General features: G+C 38.1%; 3 protein-coding genes and 1 pseudogene across 4 annotated transcripts in view; 3 read left to right on the top strand and 1 right to left on the bottom strand.

Annotated features, from left to right (window-relative positions):
• Positions 1-362: 362 nt before the first annotated feature.
• Positions 363-12,469, top strand: LOC107862566 (notchless protein homolog). 2 transcript variants are annotated; one of them, XM_016708182.2, is made up of 13 exons: positions 363-728; positions 1,673-1,754; positions 1,859-1,948; positions 3,322-3,447; positions 4,168-4,295; positions 5,720-5,919; positions 6,220-6,283; positions 6,771-6,881; positions 11,429-11,566; positions 11,669-11,811; positions 11,892-11,946; positions 12,033-12,089; positions 12,174-12,469. In XM_016708182.2, the coding sequence occupies exons 1-13, from the start codon at positions 561-563 to the stop codon at positions 12,255-12,257; spliced, it is 1,446 nt and encodes a 481-aa protein (XP_016563668.1). In that variant the 5' UTR covers positions 363-560; the 3' UTR covers positions 12,258-12,469. The 2 variants fall into 2 exon arrangements, with proteins under 2 accessions (XP_016563668.1, XP_016563667.1); XM_016708181.2 differs by having other exon boundaries at positions 421-728; positions 5,717-5,919.
• LOC124897153 lies at positions 6,894-11,422 on the top strand. The gene has a single exon (XM_047409693.1). It carries the CDS (start codon positions 9,557-9,559, stop codon positions 10,574-10,576), a length of 1,020 nt encoding a protein of 339 aa, XP_047265649.1. The 5' UTR covers positions 6,894-9,556; the 3' UTR covers positions 10,577-11,422.
• Positions 12,470-13,710: 1,241 nt separating the features above from the next.
• Positions 13,711-22,714, top strand: part of LOC107862567 (FKBP12-interacting protein of 37 kDa) — a 12,364-nt gene continuing 3,360 nt past the window's right edge. The window contains exons 1-12 of the mRNA XM_016708183.2: positions 13,711-13,868; positions 13,953-13,995; positions 14,092-14,153; positions 15,441-15,508; positions 15,619-15,655; positions 16,953-17,040; positions 17,445-17,509; positions 17,600-17,677; positions 19,137-19,184; positions 21,211-21,264; positions 21,597-21,758; positions 21,969-22,038. Of these exons, the coding sequence (XP_016563669.2) occupies positions 13,842-13,868; positions 13,953-13,995; positions 14,092-14,153; positions 15,441-15,508; positions 15,619-15,655; positions 16,953-17,040; positions 17,445-17,509; positions 17,600-17,677; positions 19,137-19,184; positions 21,211-21,264; positions 21,597-21,758; positions 21,969-22,038 (802 nt within the window). The 5' untranslated portion in view covers positions 13,711-13,841. The remainder of the gene's footprint in view (positions 13,869-13,952; positions 13,996-14,091; positions 14,154-15,440; positions 15,509-15,618; positions 15,656-16,952; positions 17,041-17,444; positions 17,510-17,599; positions 17,678-19,136; positions 19,185-21,210; positions 21,265-21,596; positions 21,759-21,968; positions 22,039-22,714) is intronic.
• LOC107864686 lies at positions 18,016-18,450 on the bottom strand (annotated as a pseudogene).

The following is a 22,714-nucleotide window of genomic DNA, read 5'->3' as shown; positions in this document are numbered from 1 at the left end:
GAAATCACTTACAAACATAAACTTGATTTATTTTGGCATAATGCATAAATATGTCCTTTAACTTGATCTTAAATTACATCTATGACATTCAATTTTTGATATGCACAAATATGCACTTAAACTTGTATAAAGTTGAATAATTGGACACACATGTTCTATGCGATATAATACAACTAAGACATTACATATGATATGTATGTCTATTTGTTCAATTTTATATAAGTTTAAGTGTCTACTCGTGTATAGGTAAAGTTGGAGGGTATAGATGTGGTCAAAGGCCAAATTATCATGGTTATATATTGTGCCATTTATTTTTTTCACACATAAAAGAAGTGTGACTTTTTTTAAAAATAAAATAAAATCAATTGGTATGTCATAAAGAAATTATTTAATCCAAAAGTTAAATGGGTCCAAGTGCAAATTTCACAAAGCTAAAGGTGCGTCTTTTTTCTGTTTTACAGTATGATGATAATTTTTTGAAAATTTCAAAACCCTACTAAAACCTCCGAGAGTGAAGTCAATCAGAAAAAATTGCAAAGGAAAAAGAAAAAAGTAAAGTAATGTCAGAAACTATGGAAGTTGAGGCGGCGGGAGAAAGAGAGGGAACAAACAGTGTAATATGTCAATTAGCAGACCCTGAAGGCAATCAGTTGGGTGCCGCCTTATACCTCCCTGAAAACGCGGGTCCTAAAGAGCTTAATCAAGTCGTCAATAAACTTCTCAGCAATGTAAGCAACACTAACCTCAATGTTTCTTCCTTACTATTTGTGTTCTACTTGTTCCGATGCACTAAAGCTCCTGCGATGCGCTGGTCTGGAGTAGGTCCGTACTACAAGTGTTTGTTATATATATGCAGCAACTTTACCAGTTATGTCTAAGGGAAGTATTATGAAAGAAAAACAATTACTTATGATAACTCTATTTTAGCATTCTATGTAGATCAAAATTTTTTGGAGTTGGAGTAGGAGCCGGAGTTGTGTTTGGCCATGAATATAAATTGGAGTTGTTTTTGACTTTTTGTGAGAGAAGTGAAAATGAAACTTGTTTTCACTTTCCAAATATAATTCCAATTGTATTTGGAATTCTTATGGCCAAGCACTACAATTTTTACTAAAATGAAATAATTTTCCGGAAAAAAAGTGAAAAATTCTCATGGCCAAACACCTCCTATAATTAGGTAAGAGAACTTGTACTTTCAGTTATGTACTTAAAGATTTCTTCTTGCGCAGTATTTGTGAAAAGTTATGCGGAGGAGTTGCTTTTATCTAGACTGCTTTCATAGTTCGAATCGAAATGATTAATAAACAAGGATATTCTAAAGTTTGTACCCGCTCCGTTCACTTTTATCGTGTCACGTTTCCTGTCACTATTTTCGGAGCTGAATTGAGTTAGAGTAAATCAATATTTTAAATTTAGAGGATGAGAAAACTATGCGAAAATACTATTTGCAATCATTTTCATATTAATACGTTGAAAAATGCATCTTAAGATGTTGGTCAAAGTCATGTTTGACTCTTGAGGAGCAAAGCATGACAAGTAAAAGTGAACGGAGGGAGTATCTGCAAGAGTTAATGTAATGAAACAGCTGGTGCTAATTACGAGAAATCATAGTGGCGTTTCTTAAGTGTCATTTTTCAAGCTTTGTAATTATGGGAAATTTGGAGTTCTTCAGGAGGAAAGGTTGCCTTATGCATTTTATATCTCAGACGAAGAGCTGCTGGTGCAGCTTGGATCATATTTGGAGAAGAACAAAGGTAAATTGTGAAAGAGAGTTGTAATGTCATGGAGCTTATAAGTGACTACAAAAATGTTTGTTTTGCTAGTTATTTATGGAGATACTTTGGTGAATTCATTGCAGTGTCCGTGGAGAAAGTCCTGACAATAGTTTATCAACCACAAGCAGTGTTTCGAATCCGTCCTGTTACTCGTTGTTCGGCCACAATTGCTGGTACAAGATTATTCACTTCTCTTGTCATAATGCCACTGAGCATCTTCTCCTTGTGATCTTTTTTACCTGGTATTGATACTGCAGCCAAAATTTATGTTGTGGGTTAGTATAGGTGGAACTTCAGTGCGAGTTGATTACTTTGAGCTGTTACTAATTTAAGAATTAACACTGTGTTTGCTTCCAAGAAAGAATCAAGTGTGAGAGAACGTTCAATCTTTACCTCCCTGGATGGAGTGAGGAAGGTTTTTTTATTAGTCGTTGGTACGGATAGAAGGAAAACAATAAAGAAGTGCTTAGGAAAGGTTGATATGTTTGAGGTCATTAACCTCCACTTTACCTCACATTTTCATGTATTTCCTCATCAAACAAGAGAAAATCCCATATCAACCTTTCCTAAGACTTCTTTTTTGTTTTCACCCCAGCACAAAAAAGAGAGAAATATCCTCCTCGTTACCTTTCTTTCTCCTACCTCTTTACTTGGGAAATGTGCTTTTTTCTTTTCTCTTTCCGATGGCATTTTCTGATCTATTATTTTGATTTAATCTTCTATTATGGTAAAGATAATGTTCTTTCCGGGATAAGGGGGATCCTTTGACTTAATAGACGTTAGTGTGAGCATCACTACAGGGTTCTTATTTGTTGAAAGTAGTAGGCGCTTTACAAGAAAACTAAAGATTGATGAGTAGAATCTCAGATAGGTTTGCGAGCAGCTCCATCGAGCTTTGTTGGGGGCAAGGGATTTATGTAGACAATGGAGAAGAATATCCAAGCTTACACATACAGGGTTTACCAGAATTTCAAGAGCTTAGGTTGTTTCATAAGGATCGAAACATGTTTAGGGAATAAAACAAAGCTTGGGTGATAATACCAAAAGAGTGATATAAGACGGGGTGAAGAAACATAGAAGGGAAGAAACATCTGCTTTGGCTTCACAATAGAGAAAAATCCTCCTCTTTATCAACGCCTTCCTCCCATGCCTTCACATTCCATTATTTTGGCAAATGTATTGAAGATCCAGAAAGAAGTGGGTGGGGTGTAGTTGTCAAAACATTGGAGTTTTAATATGTTTCTGAGTTATGGTGAAAAGTCCCTTGCTTGAACTTCGATGCTTGATGTGTTCTACAGCCAGGCTTTTGTTTTCCACCTGAGAGGCGTTTGGTTCATGCAATAAGCTATTTAGTCTTGTTTGTTAATGATCTACAACCAATTCATATGCTCTTTTATTTCTTGGAATGGCTGAGTAACATTTCTCAACGTGTCATTACCTGTATTCTGTATATCTTTGTTTTGTGTTCTATTCAATTTTGACAGTCGCTCATCTCACCCTGAGACCTTCACATTTGCTTTATTCATTGTGGGTTTTGTGCTTGAAGGTCACACTGAAGCTGTTCTTTCAGTCTCCTTCAGTCCTGATGGACGACAGTTGGCGAGTGGATCTGGTGACACTACAGTTCGTTTGTGGGATCTAAACACCCAGACGCCATTGTTTACATGTCAAGGTTAGAATCCTAGTTTCATATGCATCGGCTGCAACCTTAGCTTTTCACTTGTCATCTCACATAAAAGATAGGAACTGAATCATAAAGGTCTTTAAGTATATCCTCTTGCGAGATATTATTAGCTGATTATCACTTAATGATAATGATAACTTTTTAATATGCTGGGACTAATACTTGGATATATCCACCTCCTTCACATATTATACTCTATGGTTTAAATTCTATTTTGGTTACTCTGAATGCATCTTAGGCACTGCTCATTTGCAATGCATCTGGTCAGATGATATTGTATATTAGCCCTCTAAAGTGGTTTGAACTTTGGGCTTTGAGAAAGTCATTAATTTCTCTATAATGCTCTGCTTATTATACTCTTCTTCCCGGACACCGCGCATAGCGGTAGCTTTAGTGCACCGGGCTGCCCTTTTTTTTTTTTTAATTATACTCTTCTTCCTGAAAATGCCTCAGGGATTGCTGGTTCATAACTTCATTTTGAAATTGCAGCACGAAATACTAGTTATGAGTCTACTAGCTACCTGTATAGCCAAATTTTATTGCTTTTGCTACCCAACTAAAAAAAAAGTGAAAAAAGCATATAAATTCTGTCAATGTTGCTTGTTCTCTTTGCGAAAGTTGCTGAATCATGGTCTTACAACATTTCTATTTATCTGTTTAATAATGTCTATTTATAAATAGTGACTCTATATATCCTTTTTGTTCTAGGGCACAGAAATTGGGTTCTCTCTGTTGCATGGTCACCAGATGGTAAGCATCTTGTTAGTGGAAGTAAGGCGGGAGAAATTATCTGTTGGGACCTTCAGACTGGGAAGCCTTTAGGGAATCCGCTTACTGTAAGTCAGTTGCGGCGTGTTTCTCTGTAGTTATTGAAATTCTAGAACTATGGAGTTTGATGCATTTTTGCCTGCTGGGTTTTTATTGTTCGAGATCCCTTCTAAAACAGCTTTTTCTTTGTTAATTGCTGTCTATTGTGCATTACGACGAATCCTGATAATCCTTCTTTTTTTTCCGATGAAGATAGAATCCAGATAATCTACTAGTGGTGAGCTACACTTTGTTATTAAAGTTTAGTTTCTTGTCTGTACAAACAATGTATAGAAGTGCTCTCTATTTTCTTTTTGGTGCTAAGTAAGGAAGCCCACTTACCAGTCCGGTTGAATATTGTGTAACTTGTATGAAGTGATAACAACCAAATTCAAGTAGGGAATTCAAATAAAACACACAAGTATTAGATAGAAAAGTAGGGAGAAGAGATAGTAATAGGGATAGATTGAAGAGAGATAAGGCAATCTAATGAGTTAAAATAACATTCCATTACTAATTTAATACATTGGAGAAGGGAATTTAACTAGCACATGACCCAGGAGAATCTTAAAAAGGTTCCATGGAGAGATACAAGAGTTCTTCCCTTTACACTCAAAGTGCAATCATCCAAATTCAAACATAACTAATGAACTAAAACCCTTGTGACAACTCTTTATACTATGGTTACATAAGACAAGTAATTACCGAAAAATACCCTTACGCTACAAGTCAATTAAAATAAGTTAAATGGGTTAAACTAGATATGCTAAGTCATTAAACTAGATATGCTAAGTCTTGGTTTGCTCATTGTAAATAACTATTAAGCATATGGTGGGCCTTCAAATCCTCTTGAATGGCTCTCTTAAGGTTCCTTGATCTCTTGACAGATGTTCAAAAGTCTCCAAGCTCATGAGTGTCAAATTGAGAGTTATCATGAATTGAGCATTACTATAGGTGGTATTATTGGCTAATGTGCTTATGTTTGTTGGTGTCTACAATTTGTAGTTTAGGTGAATCTTTGATTGAACCACGCAAAGTAGATGTCATAGGATGTATATGCATAATATGATCAATGATGGATTTCTTTAGTTGTCTTTTAAGACTTTTGAGTGTCTATAATGTCAAATCAGAGGGTTGAAGAATGCTACTTAAGTGGCTGAGTTCAAGCTTTTCATGTTTTCTTCCTTTTTAATTTTGATATCATCTTCTATTCTTATTTCTTGATACCTACATATGAATGTAACTAAATTAAGAAACTTTTCCTAGGTCCTCTATAGTTTTTCTTGGTCGTGTTTTTTCGTGTGATGTGCACTTCTTTCCTTTGTTGGTTTTGTTGAAAACATTGTCCCTGATGGCCAAAGTACCAGGCTCACTTTAACTTGTCATATTCCTTTGTGAATTGTTCAAAAGAAACTCTCTGAAGATTCTATGATCTGTGCTTATCATGTAGCAGGGCCACAAGAAATGGATAACTGGTATTTCTTGGGAACCTGTACACCTCAGTGCTCCATGTCGCCGCTTTGTAAGTGCAAGTAAAGATGGTGATGCACGGATATGGGATGTTACCACTAGGAAGTGTCTCATTTGCCTAACTGGTCATACACTTGCTATAACATGTGTAAAATGGGGCGGAGATGGAGTTATATACACTGGGTATATTTCTTTAGAGCATTTTATTTTTATAGATTGTTGTAATTTATGTACTATATTGATCTTCGTGGAGAGCATCTGCTTACTGTGATTGGCCCACTTGATGATATTGATTTATTGAACTTTTGCTGTTTCCTTTTGGTGAATAGATCTCTCATTTTTGCTTGGGAGGGTGGGGTGTGTGCGCATATATATATATATAAACACTGATAGATATATAGAGATAGAAACTGAGCCGTGAAACCCGAGCATTAGTTTATGAAATCTTCAATATGGTTTAACATTTATTAGTTCATATTCCAGATCTCAGGACTGTACAATCAAGGTATGGGAAACCACGCAAGGGAAGCTAATTCGTGAATTGAAGGTGAAATCTATAACTTTTGAGTATTGTGGGACTTTTCAACTGCTCTCATGCATGTGCTGTGACTTTGTATTATTATTCAGTCACCTGCATTCAATGAGGTTGATTTGGTGGGCTTTACTACTTCCTTGAAGATCCCTGAGAAGTTTTATTTCAATTTGCGATTGAACTAGAAGTGAAATTTTCTGACTGCTCGAAAGTTAGGTTTGTGATACACTATCATTTGTCTGTGTAGTCCATTGTGGTGACATATGAACAATTCATCGAGAACCAGTATTATATTTAGTTGGAGTTGTATTTCATTTTAAGAAATTCTCAGTCTAAGGTGGAACAGGTATATTCTTATAGATTTTGAAGCTAGTGGATCTGTGGATGTGCATATATGAAAAGTGGAGTTGTTTTGCCTAGGTGCCCGTGAGTAAGATGTCCTGGAAATTATGACTAAATGGGTAGCTTTTTATTTATTCTCCTACTCTTTCATGCTATGCAGGGTCATGGACATTGGGTAAATTCTCTTGCACTGAGCACTGAATATGTTCTTCGAAGTGGAGCTTTTGATCACACCAGTAAACAGTTTGCATCTCCCGAGGAAATGAAAAAGGTTATCTTTTGGTATTCCTAGTACCAAAGTTTTTTATTTGATTAATTTAATTTGCACCTTCTCAGTATTGCAAGGGTTCACGGTTATTAACTTCAGTTGGATTAGATAGAGACTTTCCGGAACACATTCTTATGGAGATACTCTACTGTGAAAGCGTGAAATGCTTTTGCATAATAACTCGAACATTATGGTGAGAGTAAGAAGTCACGAGGAAGTTTGATGTTTAAAAATATACAAGCTGAGCTCATCTCAGCCATGATCCATTAGGCTAATTCAAACCTCAAAAACCTCACTGTGATTATCTGGCAGTGCTGCAGTACACCATTGATGAATAACTATGCCTCAATCCCAACCGTGTTAGCATCTGCTATATGATCCTAAGTATCCACTTTGCTCCATCTGAACCCATCTCATTCCTATTAAAATTTTCAATGTCAGATAAGAAGCAACTACTTTTCAGTTTCTTTTAAGACTAGAGTTGAAACAATAATGAACATAATAAATTTTAGAGCAGCAGCAGGCCGTATACTTTTGAAAGTCGCAGCTTAGTCCCTGAAAATATTTGCAAAGGTGAGATTGTCTACCAATTAAGCAGCTCGTCACAATTGTTTGTATCCTTTTTGAGAGAGTGTCTATCGGCTTGGGGCTTTGTTTGGGCTTGGTTTTGGCCTTAAGTGGTGGCTGTAGGGGTTGATGGTGGAATAGGGTCATGTCCGAGGGGGTTGGGGTTGGGGCTGGCTTTGCGTGGGGGTGAAGAGAGGCGGTCAGGGGTAGGTGTGGGGTCTAGGTCGGGTGTTAGGGCTGGGGCGGTGAGTGGTGATAGAGATAGGGAGAAGCGAGAGTAGATAGGTTGAGGGTAGGGTCTTGGAAAATAGGGATCCTTCAGGGTAAGTTCATAGAGCTGGTGAAGATTCTTAAGAGGAGGAAGATTAATATTGCGTGTGTTCAGGAGACTAAATGGGTAGGGTCTAAAGCTAGGGATGTGGATGGGTATAAGCTGTGGTACTCAGGGAGTGACAGGTGTTGGAATGGTGTGGGGATCTTAGTGGATGAGGAGCTTAGAGCGCAGGTGGTGGAGGTAAAGAGGTTCAGTGATAGGTTGATGACGATCAAGTTGGTCATTGGGGGGTTTACGCTGCATGTGTGTAATGTTTATGCTTCGTTGGTGGGCTTGGGAGAGGAGGTGAAAGTGGAGTTTTGGGTGGCTTTGGATGAGGTGGTGAGAGGCGTGCCTAGTTCGGAGAGGATTGTCATAGCGGGGGACTTCAATGGGCACATTGGGGTTGTGCCGGGAGGTTATGACGATGTGCATAGAGGTTTTGGTTTTGGTGATAGGAATGAGGAGGGAGCACCTTTGTTGGATTTTGCGAGGGCTTTTGGGTCGGTGGTGGTGAATTCGAGCTTTCCGAAGGAGGATCACTTGATTACCTTTTGAAGTGCGATAGCTAAGACTCAGATTGACTTTATGCTGCTAAGGAGGGAGGATAGGGTTTTATGTAAGGACTGGAAAGTCATTCCCAGTGAGCATCTTTCGACTCAGTATAGGCTCCTGGTGATGGACTTGTTTATGAAGAGGAGCAAGAAGAGAAGGGTTGAGGAGGGTCGGCCTAGAATTAGGTGGGGTGGCTTGACGCCAGATAGTGTGCTGAAGATAGAAGAGAAAGTGGCGGTTTTGGGGGTGTGGGATTGTAGGGGAGACGTGGATGCCATGTGGGATAAGGCTGCCAGTTGCATCACGGAGACTGCTAGAGAAGTGTTGGGTGTTTCGAGGGGTCGGGCAGGACGACATAAGGGGGACTGGTGGTGGAATGAAGATGATAAGAAGTGGAGATTAAGAAGGGGGCGTATGTTAAGCTGATTGAGAGTAAAGATGCAGAGGAGAAGAGGATGAATTGGGAGGTTTACAAATTAGCAAAGAAGGAGGCTAAGCTTGCAGTTACGACAGCAAAGTAAGCAGCGTTTGAGAGCTTGTATGCGGGGTTAGAGGAGAAAGGCGGGGAAAAGAGGCTGTATAGGCTTGCTAAGGCTAGGGAGCGGAAGGGTCGGGATCTCGACCAAGTGAAGTGCATTAAGGGGGAGGATGGTAGAGTTTTGGTGGAGGATGCCCATATTAAGAAGATATGGCAGGAGTATTTTCATAGGCTTTTGAACGAGGAAGGGGACAGAGGCATTGAGTTAGGTGAGCTGGAACAATCGGAGGAGAGACGTGATTTTAGTTATTGTAGACGCTTTAAGGTTGAGGAGGTTAGGGAAGCTATTCGTACGATGCGGAGGGGAAGGGCGACGGGGCCTGATGAGATTCCGGTGAATTTTTGGAAGTTTTCTGGTAGGGCAGGGTTAAGGTGGTTAACTGATTTGTTTAACGACATTTTCAAGACGGCGAGGATGCCTGAAGCCTGGAGGTGGAGTACGATGATTCCTTTATACAAAAACAAGGGGGACATTCTGAGTTGCACCAACTATAGGGGTATCAAGCTGCTGAGTCATACTATGAAGATTTGGGAGAGGGTGGTGGAGCGGAGATTAAGGAAGATCGTGTCCATTTCAGAGTCAGTTTGGTTTTATGCCCGGTCGCTCGACGACAGAGGCAATACACCTGGTGAGGAGATTGGTGGAACAATATAGGGAAAGAAAGAGGGATTTGCACATGGTGTTCATCGACTTGGAGAAGACTTATGACAAAGTCCCTAGGGAGGTTTTTTTGGAGATGCTTAGAGGCAAGAGGGGTCTCGATGGTGTACGTCAGAGCTATTAAGGACATGTACGATGGAGGAAAGACTCGGGTGAGAACGGCGGGAGGGGACTCGGAGCATTTTTCAGTCGAGACAGGGTTGCATCAGGGTTTGACTCTTAGCCCGTTCCTGTTTGCGTTGGTGATGGATGTGTTGACGCGACGTATTCAAGGGAAGGTGCCACGGTGTATGTTGTTTGCGGACGATATAGTGTTGATTGATGAGATGCGAGAGGGTGTGAATGAAAAATTGGAGGTTTGGAGGCAAACCCCGGAGTCCAAGGGGTTCAGGTTGAGTAGGTCCAAGACGGAGTATATGGAATGCAAGTTTAGCGACTTGAGGCAGGAGGACGATGTGGTGGTGAGACTGGATTACCAGGATGTTTGTAAGAGGGATAATTTTAAGTATCTTGGGTTTATGATTCAGGGGAATGACGAGATTGATGAGGATATCTCTAACCGTATTGGAGCAGGTTGGATGAAGTGGAGGCTCGCCTCGGGTGTGTTGTGTGATAAGAAGGTGCCACTTAAGCTTAAAGGCAAATTCTATAAAGTGGCAGTCCGTCCAGCTATGTTATATGGAGCAGAGTGTTGGCCAGTCAAGAACTCCTACATTCAAAAATTGAAGGTGGCGGAAATGAGAATGTTGCGTTGGATGTGTGGACTTACTAGAGGTGATAGAGTTCGGAATGAGATAGTCCGGGAGAAGGTGGTAGTGGCTTCGGTGGAGGACAAGATGCGGGAAGGAAGGCTGAGATGGTTTGGGCATGTGATGAGGAAGGGCACGGATGCCCCAGTTCGTAGGTGTGAGAGGCTAGCGTTGGATGGCTTTTGGAGGAGGAGAAGTAGGCCGAAGAAGTACTGGAGGGAAGTGATTAGACATGATATGGAGCAGTTACAGCTTACTGAGGACATGACCCTAGATAGAAAGGTGTGGAGGTCGCGGATAAGGGTAAAAGGTTAGGTCGCGTGCGTGGGTTGTAGCTAGTAGTAGAAGAGCTCATGTATTGCTGGGTTAGTAATCCCAGGATTGTGTCCATAGGTGGGGGTCGTACTTTCCGGATGCCATATTTCTTATCTCTTATTTCATATTGCGCTTATTTATCTTATTTCGTATTGCTCTGATTTCTCTTTTATTTTTAGTATGTCTTATTCCTTTTATGTTATGCCACCATCATGCTTAATGGTGCACTACGCTCTTGCTTACTATTCTCTATCTTGAGCCGGGGGTCTATCGGAAACAACCTCTCTACTTCTTTGGAGGTAGCGGTATGGACTGCGTACATTCTACCCTCCCCAGACCCCATTTTGTGGGAATACACTGGGTTTGTTGTTGATGTTGTTGTCAGTTTAGTACTTGAACCATTTGCAGAGGTGAGATTTGCTCTCAGTTAAGCAACCCGTACAAGATTGTTTGCTTCCTTCAGTTGTACCTGTTACATTTGCTAAAAAGCTAGGTGATCAAAGAGATCCTTAATAAAGATGCCAGCTGGAAAAAAGGTCACTCTTTTTAATTTTGTTGATGATCAACAAAAACATAAGCTATAATTAGTTCAAGGACTGGGCTATTCTGTGACTTCCTTTAAATTTTAGGGAGTTCTTCTATCTGCTGCTTTACATTATTCTCCAACTACTGAGATTATGCGGCTCTGGAAGCTTCTCAAAATCTCATTTAGCTGGTGGCAAGGAAGCAGTATACATCAATGAGAGGCAAAGACATAAAAAAGAAAGAAAATCCTCGATGCTATTTAGTTGCCCCAAAATTGGAATTTCTCCCATCCTCACAGTACTTGCGTTTCTCTTGTTTCATTGCCAGGTAGCACTTGAAAGGTACAACAAAATGAGAGGGAATGCCCCAGAGAGATTAGTTTCAGGATCAGATGATTTCACCATGTTTCTATGGGAGCCTGCGGTCAGCAAGCACCCCAAAACTCGCTTGACAGGTCATCAACAGGTTGACAATCTTTCTGTGCTGTAAAGGATGGTTTTCTGTGCGTGTGTTGGTGAACATAGCCTTGTTTTTTGGGTTCTAAGCAAGAAGTTCAAATTTTTGCAGCTGGTTAATCACGTTTATTTTTCTCCGGATGGTCAATGGATAGCAAGTGCCTCATTTGATAAGTCAGTCAAATTATGGAATGGTACCACAGGAAAATTTGTTGCTGCATTCCGGGGCCATGTTGGACCTGTATATCAGATAAGGTTAGAATCTGCCATAGAAACTCATTCTTCAATCATTTCAACAGTCAACCATTACTTACTCATCCTTGTGTTTTGCACAGCTGGTCAGCTGACAGTAGGCTCCTATTAAGTGGGAGCAAAGACTCAACCTTGAAGGTATGTGTTTGCATACTCTTGTTTCTTGTGATCTTGTCCTGTTAAAAACATGTCATTAAGAAACTATTTATGTCTTATCGATTTAGGTTTGGGATATCCGGACCAAGAAGTTGAAGCAAGACCTTCCCGGCCATGCTGATGAGGTAAAGCTTCCGCGACCGGCATTTTCTTTCAGCATTTCCTTTTCTGTAGAACTGTTAGATAACTTGTTTTTCTGAACTTGGAAGGTTTTCGCGGTTGACTGGAGTCCAGACGGAGAAAAAGTAGCATCTGGTGGTAAAGATAGAGTTCTGAAGCTTTGGATGGGCTAGGAACAAGTCCAATGAAGCTCTTGCTTTGGGTCCGAAAAATTCAAGGCCCTTTGATTATCTTTCATTAGATATAAAATATGTAACTCAAGTAGTAATTACCATTCTAGTTAGTGATAAAAAGTAATTTTTTTTGATCATTTGTTGTCAAGTTGTTACCAACCATTAATCATATAATGTTGAGGTAATTATAGATGAGAGGTAGATATTTAAAATTACTGTCATGCCAAGCTTTTCTCTTGTTCCCTGGAACTTCATTGAACCGATTTGCTCATTCAAGGTTTTTAATGAAGTTTCCTCCTGCAAAGTCTCCAATAGAGTCGTTTCTGTCTATCAAATTGTGACGCACTCTAGATTGCAATTACAAGTGTTTGGAGAAAATGTGCAAGTTAGAATATGGAAAATGGTCAAAAATATTTCATACATATTGGATATGACTTAACTCCAATTGCCTCAAATTAATTTTCAAGTAAGAATTATCCACAAAAGGGGTCTCATAGTCATCGGGATTTTGAATTAAAAGGGACAAACAAGTTTGTTAATTAACTGGGTGTCTTTTAAGTTTTAAAAACTAGGTAAAAGGGATTAAAAAAAATTCAATTTTTTAAAAATATTTTTACTTCAACAACTAAAAAGGTTATCTCAACAACTATACAAATTGTCTCAGTAACTATCAAAGTTGTTCTACAATTTTATAATTGTTGAGACAACTAATACAGTTGTCGAACAACTATCTTAATTGTTTAAATGACTTTATCTTTTTTAACTTAATAATATTGTGGGATCCATTTATTACCTTTATTTAATTAAAGACTTCAAAGGATCCTTCAACTCATGTTTTTAGTCCCATCTCGGTAGTTATTTTAAACAACGGGATAGCACAAATTTTCCAAATGTTACTGGTTGATTAACTTGCAACTTTTTTTGGTTAGTGCTATGTGTGTGTTTCAACCCTCCCTCCAAACCCCCCCCTCCCAAAAAAAAAGAGAGGAAAGTCATAGTTTTTAAGAAATTCAAGGTTATCATAGTGTCTTTTTCCCGACGATAATTTCTTAGCAATCTTAATTTTATCGATCAAAAATATTTCATAAATATCGAATTCAAATATATCTTGATGTAAAAAAAGTTGACTTAAGCATGTATCCAAATTTTCATGTATAGGGGTTTAATATTTTGTCAATGAATAGAATGACATCCCTTTTTCGATCACTTGTCAATGGCCCTTATCGATATCTTTTTCTTTTTTTTTATGCTTATTCGCTTTTTTATTTTGTGTCACGCTCGTAGATCAAAAAAAGAATTTAGATTATGTTGCTTAAATTAGATCAATTGATTTTGTAATCCCCAACAATTTTTTTATTTTATTTTTAATCCTCGTCTTTTAAAAAACAAAAAACGAAGAATTGCAAAATAGTACTACTCCTATTTATCTAATGAAATAAATTCGAATTTGTATGTTGGCAGAATATGAAATTCCACGTGGCAGTTGTTGTAAGGAGTACTTAAAAGCGGCTACACCAAATCATTCCCCCGCTTTCTCTTCACTGTAAACCTGCAAATTTTAGGGTTCCAAATTTAATTGCATTAATGGCGTCTCATAATCCCCTCGACGATGTAACTCCTTTTATCCTTTTCGATTTCTAGGGTTTTCAATTACTTGTAGTTGTTGACTAATTTTTCGTTTTGGGGAGTTGTTAGGACCTTGATTTTGGTGGAGATTTCGATGCTACTAGGCGTTCAGGTTTGATAATTCTTCGCCTTTGTGACTGTTGCTGCAATTTAATTTTTTTTCTTTGCGTGTATTTGTTGGTTGTAACACTTACAGAGGTGATTTTAGGTACCAAAAGAAGCTTTGGAGACCTTGACGATGATGAAGATGATATTTTTGGCTCTAAAAAGGTGCTTTCTTTTTCTCAAACTCTAATTTAAGTTTGGGGTTTGGGAAGGGGAGTGTTGGAGTAACTGGTAGAGTTGCTGTCATGGGATCAGGAGGTCAAGGGTTAAGGCTGTGGAAACAGCCTCTTGCAGAAATGTGCTGCGTACAGGAAACCCTTGTGGTTCGGCTTTTCCACGGACCCACACATAGCGAGAGCTTTAGTGCACCGAGATGTCCTCTAATTTAAGTTTGGCTTTTAGCTATACTAGCAAACCGATCATGGGATATGTGGGTAGTTGGTTGCTCATAAGCTCTCTCTTAGTTGAATTTGTGTGACATGCTTCTTTTGGGACATCATGAGATTTTTGGTTAAGAATTGTTATAGTATGATGATGAAGCAGTCAGGTCAGTGGGATAGTTCTTGGCCTTGGAAGATGATATGGAAGACAACCGATAAAGTAGCATGTTTTGGATTGGTTACAACTTGCGGGGCCAATGCTTAACTCAAAATAGCCTGCATTAAAAAGGGCTTTAACCTATGTAATAGATGCTTCCTGTGTCAATTAGATCAGGAAACCGCGGGGCACCTTGTTCTCCACTGAAAAATTTCTAGAGAATGTTGGGTGTTGTTCCTAAATCTCTGTGGTATTAATTGGGTGATGCCTCAGAAAGTGAAATGTTTGCTGGAAGGTTCGCAACAACAAGTGATACCCAAAGAGATAAAGCAGATACGAAGACCTATTCCACTGTGCATCTAATGGACAATTTGGCTAGAGAGGAACAAAGTTTTCTTTGAAGGGCGAAGAACTCACATTTCTAGAATAGAGGATAGATGTTTACTAAATTTGTACTTCTGGTGTAAAGGTAGTTTAATAGATAGTCTGAACCAGTATGTGGATTTATTGGGTATGCTTGGAAGAACAGTGTAGGAGGCTGCTTATTGTTTTATGGTGCTTTGTTTTCCTGTACCATCATGGTACCATTTAATAAATATCTACCTTATTAAAAAAACGGATTGTTTAAAATAATTTAGTGCACTTAATTTTTTTCTTTTTGGTTTCAAAAAAAAAAGAGCAGTTTTTTATACTGTCAAGGATTTAAATCCCTAGGCAACATTTAAATTTGACTGATGCATAAGATTCTTTAAAAAGCAACTTTTAAGTTTTACCCACTATCTTCCACAGTTTCTCACATGATATGTTTGTTTTTCTGTCAACCCGAGTCATTAAACTAGACTAATAGGTGTCATAGGGACCTATTAGCGTGGCAGTCTTACGTCAATATTTATCATTTACCTTTTTCAATACTAGGGTAATTTGAAAGTAGAAGAAACAACACCTGGTGCAGCAACAGGGATGATCTTGTCTCTTCGTGAGAGGTATGATAGTTGGCCCCTTGTTGCATATCTGTGACTTTTTTTTTTTTTTTTTTGATTTAATTGTTTATGTTAGTCATTTTCTCATTGTCTTTTGTGCTTTGTTATTGCAGTCTCCAGGACTGTAAGGATACCCTAGCATCATGTCAGGTGTTTTATCATCTTACCTTTTTCTTGTATTCCATGGTTATATCCAAACCAATCTGTCATCCTCTTTTTCAACATTATGTATTCTTGTTGTATGATTTAATTTTTTTTTCATCGTAATTATTAGAGCCCAGAAATTTAGATGTTTTATTTTTTGCTTATGATATGTTGCTTATCTTACTTTGTGTCAGTTAATATTAAATGTTCATAGAGGGTTTTAATTAGCTTAGAAGGAAGCACATGCAGTGTCTTTCCTGGGAAGTTGTTTTATATTTTCTCTGATACTTTACTCAATTAATTCTTAAATTCATTTTAGATGCTTTCATGGTATTGGATAACATATCTTACTTCCTTTGCTTATTTGATAATAATATGCTTTAAATTACATGCATGCTGGATGGTGATGATTTACTGACTACCTTTCATCAGCATAAATTGGTCTTCCCTCTCCAACCTGCTCGATTGAGTTGACTCTGCTACTCATACTTCTTAAAATTTCCAAGGGCCTAAGATTTCTAATTTCACAGTTTGTAGTTTCTTTTGATGGTTTACGACCCTTTCTTGATTCTTATGCTAACATTATTTTGTTCAAGCTTTGTGTGGGGACCTTCTGGAACTTGCACCACTCTTAATGGAGCATCTTGTTCTTGAACACCCACACTTTGGAGTGAAATCTCTTTGTAGGCGTTTCGAATGACCAAAATTCTGAGTTAAACCTCTTAGTAGGCGTTTAGGCATAGATATCAATTTTTCTTCACTTTATTTGGAATTTATAGAGTTGGAGTTGAAGATGAAATTGTTTTGGTTAAACATCTTGCAAAGAATATTTCAAATAATATTCATGCTTGAATGTACCTAAATACGACTCCAAAATTGAAGAGTGAATTGGAAAACAAGTTAAAAATTGACCCAAGGGTGTGGCCTAGTGGTTCAATGAAGTGGGATGAGCACCATGAGGTCTCAGGTTCAATTCCCAATAGAGACAAACACTAGGTGATTTCTTCCCATCTGTTCTAGCTGTGGTGTACAGAGTGACCTGGTACCTGATGCTGGTAGGAGGTGGAACGTATCCGTGAATTTAGTCGAGGTGCGCCCAAGCTGGCCCGGACACCACGGTTATCCCCCAAAAAAGTTATAGGTTGTTTTCCGAATTTGAAATGCACCTTCAAGTTGGATTTGGAATTTTCATGGCCAAACTGATTTTCAAATAAAGTGAAACTATTCCGGACAAAAGTGTATAATTTTACGGACAAACGGTCCTTAAACTAATTACCGACTTAACTGTCTATGCTTGTTTCAGACAGAACTTGAAGATGCAAAATCTGAAATACAAAAATGGCGCTCTGCTTTTGAAAAGGAGTCGTTCATACTTCCTGGTGTGACACCTGGTATTGTCCTTTTTAGCATCTCTGCAGTCACCTATAATCCTGTTCCTCTTTTTATAGTCTTTTCTGATCTTCGTGTTTTCCCAGTTGCTGCTTTATGTTTGAGAGCCATATCATGAAAGAAAAATCATATTTAATTCCCACTGACCCATCTGATATATGATGTGGTTTTGAAAGATATGGAGTTTTATGGGAAAGTTTGACGTGTTGGTTAAAGTAGTAGATTTGGGTGATGCTTCCACCATCATATCACTGATTAAAGTTGAATTGTTTAAAATCCATCTGTTTCATTTGCAGAATCATGTTCAACATTTGGGGGTCACCCCTTAAATGGAAAGATCTTTCATCTTGATTGAGAGTGATTAACTTTTTCCAATGAAGAGAACTAACTGTGCTCTTATTTGCAGAACCCAGATTTGTCGTCAGTTATCTTCAGAACCTCAGATCATCCGAGGAGTCGTTGCGTGAACAGGTTTTGTTATTTTATTCCTCTTTGTTTGTTCACTGCTGATAAATTTATGGAACGTTTTCATAATCATTATCTCATCTTTGCAATCTGTAGTTGGAAAGAGCAAAGAAAAAGGAGGCTGCATTTATTGTAACTTTTGCCAAAAGAGAGCAGGAGATAGCAGAGTTGAAGGTAATGTTGTCTATGGCCATCGAATGATAGATTGCATATATTACATATTCATTTTGAACCATAGAGCTTGCATCTATTACATATTTATTTTGAACTATTAGATCTCAATGAATGCTAAACTTGACTGTATCCAAGTCCAAAATTTAAGATTAAGAAATGATTAAAGCATTTGCCTGGAAAGACAAAATTACCAAATAGAAGAAACAGAAATAATCATGTGTTCTAGATGTAAAATTCTTAAACCAGCTAATAGTAATCAATTAATAGGACAACAATATGATGTCCAAAAACATAAATTAACCATCAAAAACAAGAATTTCAAAACTACTCAAGCTCTTCTATACAATAGCATTGGCAGCACTTGGAATCCTTGGCTAAAGCTCAGCAGTCTTTCCCAATTGGCCCTGTAATTACAGATCCTTTCTTCTCTCCCGTGGGATTCACAATACACCAGCATTATCTTCAAAGTACATGAAGAGTGAATACACTGTTTGTTGGACGCCATGGCTTGCGTTGACTCACATTGACAACAGGCATAACCTTTTCTCAGAGATCAGGCTTACCCTTCTTCACGGTGGCCATAACCATGTCACCCACATAAGCTGTGGGTGATGACAACCTGTTAAGCCTTCTTTTGAGACCCTTCATCGAAATGATGTGCAGGGTAGGGTCTTTGCTCTGGTGTTTTTGGCACAGTTGACGGTGACTGCCTCCGGCAGACCCAGACACCCTGAATTAGTTTCCGCGGAGGTTACGCGACCTCTCCTCGACATTGTTGTCAGTCTTCCTCAGCTGCTCCCTTCTCTACCTCCAAAACCCTAACAATGAGAGATTTATTTTGAACTATCTTGTACCCGATTTATTTTTATGCTGCTATCTCAACAAAATTGGGAAGGATATTTTGGGGAAACATGTCCCAGTGAACTGCGAAAGAGAAATATATGTAGCAAAAGAAAATGATTTCGCTCAAAATTGAAAATTGAGTTTGTTGAAAGTAATCCGAGTTGCCAGCTGTAAGTTGTACTTTACCTGAGAAAATGTCTCGTCATTATGGTGTGCAATGGGAGCTTGTGACCTACATCTTAGGGTAAACAAGCGTACTGCTAGTCAGCTGGTCTTTCATTTTCAGTTTTGTCAGTTGAAGAGATGTGTGATCTAATAAATACTAGCAATGCCCTTATATTATGAAATCTAGTTTTATCCTTGATAGGACCTCTGATCAGATGTCACGCCTTTCTTCTTTTGGGGTGAGGGCATGTAACAAGGCACCGGAATGTTGTCGCTGAATGTTGAATGTACTGTTTTTAAGGTCCTTTTTTCTGTAAAGCATAAAGTGTTGGGTGTTTTTCCTTTATCTTTAGTTGCCTTTATTTTGAAATATATGTTAATTCGTCGTTTTCTCCTTGCTTTGTGCTGGTCAATTCCTTCTTCTTACTTTTCCTACTGTTGAATGTTTTAGTCTGCAGTTCGAGACCTTAGAACTCAACTCAAGCCGCCGTCTATGCAGGTAGTAGTAATATCTTTTCTTACTCATAGATCTGCTGTCTGTATGCTCTGGAGTATAAAACCCGAAAAAGGAGGGAGAGAGAATATTTATCTGTTATTCCCTGCTGTTCAATTGTTTTGGTAATTTTTTCCAATTTGCTCCTTTAAAAAGGAGTTAGATGTGTGTAATTAATCTCTGTGTTGTATGTAGCTTGTTTTTTGTCTTATAGTAAGTTGCTTGGTCCAGGATTAGCTTTTAGGAATTTGATTAGACTTTGATTGTGATGCCATTGTCTTTTGATTGATGAGTTATGAGGAAGCTAAGCATTAAAGTTTGAATGTTGCAGAAATCTGAAAGGATGTTCAAGTAGTTTTATGTGTATTGTGGAACTGTCAACTGAGGGAAGTCGGCCGTGCTCCCACCTGGCTACCCTCCAAGAAAATATGTCCTGTCCCTATTTTGAAGTCATTGTTACACAGTCGCTTTTGTGTACCGGGGTAGGGTGGTAGTTTTTCTGCCATAGGTTAAATCAGCATATCACTTTGTATCCCTGCCTCAACTTTTTTTTTTTCTCAAATTGCATATTGACTTAGTTTCGTTAGCCAAAACCAGGATCACACATTTTCGTGGCCTCCTACATCTCAATTTTTAAACTTCCTTGTTTCTTTCTGGTTTGTTGTTGCTTTGCTAATTTTATGCCTTTTTCTTTAATAATAACATTGTTAGCTGGTGCACAGTGTTGCTTTGTTAATTCTAATTGCCAAAATCTTTCTTCCAACTCCAATCCAGTATCAACCTTATGCACGCATATTGACCTGAGAATTTAATTCTTTGTTAACACTAATGCTATGATTTCATGGCCCTAGAATCCTTACCAAGTCTCAATATACTCCGTATTCTAGAAAACCACATAGCATAAAGGGTTGTAAAACTGTTAGTGGAGTGGGGGATAGGGGGTGGGGTTAGCTCAGTTGACAAAGGTTGTGTTAGTTGTTTCTTAGGTCACAAGTTCGAGCTGCGCCAATTGGCATGAATACTTTTTCCATAGAGACAAACCCTTCCGGCGGAAACGTATCCTTTGTCACTATAGACTGAATTCGCTGTGAAACTTTCTGGTTCTTAGTAGCGGTTCCCGAATTAACCCTCTTTCTTTAATTAAAAAAAAGGATACATACCCCTTTACTTGATATCATATTGTTAGTGTCAAGCCTAAAGCCCTTTAAGACGCTGGTCTATAATTAGAAAAGTAACTTCTTCAGCTAGTGAGATGGGCCTCCTCGCTTGTTCACTTGAACTGCTGGGCTTTAAATGAACCTATAGGACAACAGGAACTTAACTAAGAGCACTGATAAAATCTCGATTCAGCATTAGCAAAGGATGAGAGAGGCTGGGAGAACCATAGTTGCTAGGTTGGTTGGCTACCTAGGTTTTCACCTTGTTGGTGAGGGTTCGATTCCCACCTTGTAATCCCCTCTCCCATTTCCCCTTCTCCTATCCCCTAATTTTGAAAAAAAAGGGAATGAGAGAGGCCTTACGAGGGGTTGACTCCAAATGGATTTTGAGTCATAAAAAAAGGTAAGTTAGCAAGGGGAATCATGAGGTGGAATGGTTTCATTTATGTTTCTATTTTTTTGTTACTTTTGATGCTAGTTCAGCTTTTCACTTTAAGAGACGAGTAATGGAGGAAAGATAACTGAAGGGTAAGAGGAACATTTATCTGACATCGAACTGGCTAATGAGATAGAGCTTCTTAGGATCTGCAATTGGTGGCCTGGACCTCTTACTTGCTTAAATCGTTCTGCCTAACCCTAATGTTGATTGTACTAGCTGTTGGACCTTTAATCTTTACGGAAGGATTGAGTCCTTTTTCTTCTTGTTCTGAGAACAGTACTATGATTCATCCAAAAAACTTCTGCAGTTTTTTGTTCTTTTCTGCTATAATATATATCTGCTGTGAGCTCTCTCTCTCTCTCTCTGGGTTAACATTTGATTTTAATCTCTTTGTTCACATTTTGCTCAGTTTCCTTCTTTTGGGGTAAATTAACAGGCACGGAAGCTATTACTAGATCCAGCTATTCATGAAGAGTTCACTAGACTGAAGGTAAGCTCTCTGGGCATTGATTTTTATTTCTGGCTGAAATGTGTGGAGAGCAGATTGATACACTTATTTGGTGGTTCCATACTTCAACTTCATTGTGCTTTCAAGTCACTTTGATGGCTGGCTGGAATTCTTTATTTAGTTCCAGGTTATCGTTTGAATTGCTCTATGAGCGTAGATGATGCATCCTTTTGCCAATGAATAAAGTATGTTTGGTGCTTAGATTTTTGGATGCTTTTCGTGTGTAGTTTATTTGACCTTTTCATTGTTCCTTCATGGCCTTGCTGGCTCAGATTGCATTCTTGCTTACATCTTTTCTTGTTTTGCGTTGCCAGAATTTAGTTGAGGAGAAGGATAAGAAAGTGAAGGAGTTGCAAGATAACATTGCTGCAGTCAATTTTACCCCACAAAGCAAAATGGGCAAGATGCTAATGGCTAAATGTAGGACACTGCAGGAGGAAAATGAAGAGATCGGAAACCAGGCTAATGAAGGAAAGGTAGTAAATGATTTTCTTGATGAGTGAAGTGTACAAAATATGAAGTTCTTCGAATTCTAAACTGAATTTTTCAGATGGTATTCTAATCATTAGTTACCTAGTTGCGTAGCTTATTTCTTCCAGGTTCATTAAATACTTAAATTATGATGGTTTCTTTAAAGGTGATAAATGTGAGATGTTACAGAAGTTCTGTTCTTTCTTTACTTGCAGATGCATGAATTGACAATGAAATTGGCTTTGCAAAAGTCTCAAAATGCTGAACTTAAAAGTCAATTTGAAGGTTAATGTTCTCTCAAGTTGCTTTATAAATAGACCTCTGTTTTCCTTTTGATTTCACAAGGAGCCTTCTTTTCTTCTTTTTTATTCTGCTGCTAGATTTTTTTTTTTTTTTTTTGGCTAAATACATGTACAAGCCCCTCAACTATTTCATTTTTTCCGTATAGGCACCTCAATTAAACCATCTACCTATTGAACCCTTGGCTCCTTCACAAAATGTGTCAATTGAGCCCAATCGCTGACATGGCGTGGCATGTGTAATGCACTCTCCTAAAAGGAGAGTGAGAATTCTTAATCAATTAAAAAAATTAAACATAAACAATTACAACCAATTAAAAAAAATACATTAAAGAATTTTTTTTTTTAAAAATAATAAAATAACCATCATCTTCTCCATATCTTCTCTCCATCAATGACTTCTTCAAAAATCATTCACATATAAGTTGAATGTGAAAGCATAATTAATCAACAAAATTAAACATAAAAAACCCCAACCAATTAAAAAAACACATTATAAAGAAATTAAAAAAAAGGGGAAATAGCCATCTTCTTCTCCATATCTTCTTCTTCATATATGGCTTCTTTAAAAATCATTCATATATAAATTGAGTGAGAAATCATAATTAATGATTTCTCCGAATCATCTTCTCCATTAATGGCTTCTTTAAAAAACACATTGA

The sequence above is a fragment of the Capsicum annuum genome, chromosome 3 (assembly GCF_002878395.1).
Source record: "Capsicum annuum cultivar UCD-10X-F1 chromosome 3, UCD10Xv1.1, whole genome shotgun sequence".
In the NCBI taxonomy this organism is placed as follows: domain Eukaryota; kingdom Viridiplantae; phylum Streptophyta; class Magnoliopsida; order Solanales; family Solanaceae; genus Capsicum; species Capsicum annuum.
This window is presented reverse-complemented; position numbering and strand designations above follow the sequence as displayed.

What these genes read in the sequence shown, in the direction of transcription:
- LOC124897153 (XM_047409693.1), top strand. Translation starts at nt 9,557, where the DNA reads ATGACAAAGTCCCTAGGGAGGTTTTTTTGGAGATGCTTAGAGGCAAGA.
- LOC107862566 (XM_016708181.2), top strand. Translation starts at nt 561, where the DNA reads ATGTCAGAAACTATGGAAGTTGAGGCGGCGGGAGAAAGAGAGGGAACA. An exon ending in AGCTAATTCGTGAATTGAAG is followed by an intron (nt 6,284 to 6,770) that starts GTGAAATCTATA and finishes CATGCTATGCAG; the next exon opens with GGTCATGGACATTGGGTAAA. An exon ending in TTCCCGGCCATGCTGATGAG is followed by an intron (nt 12,090 to 12,173) that starts GTAAAGCTTCCG and finishes TGAACTTGGAAG; the next exon opens with GTTTTCGCGGTTGACTGGAG.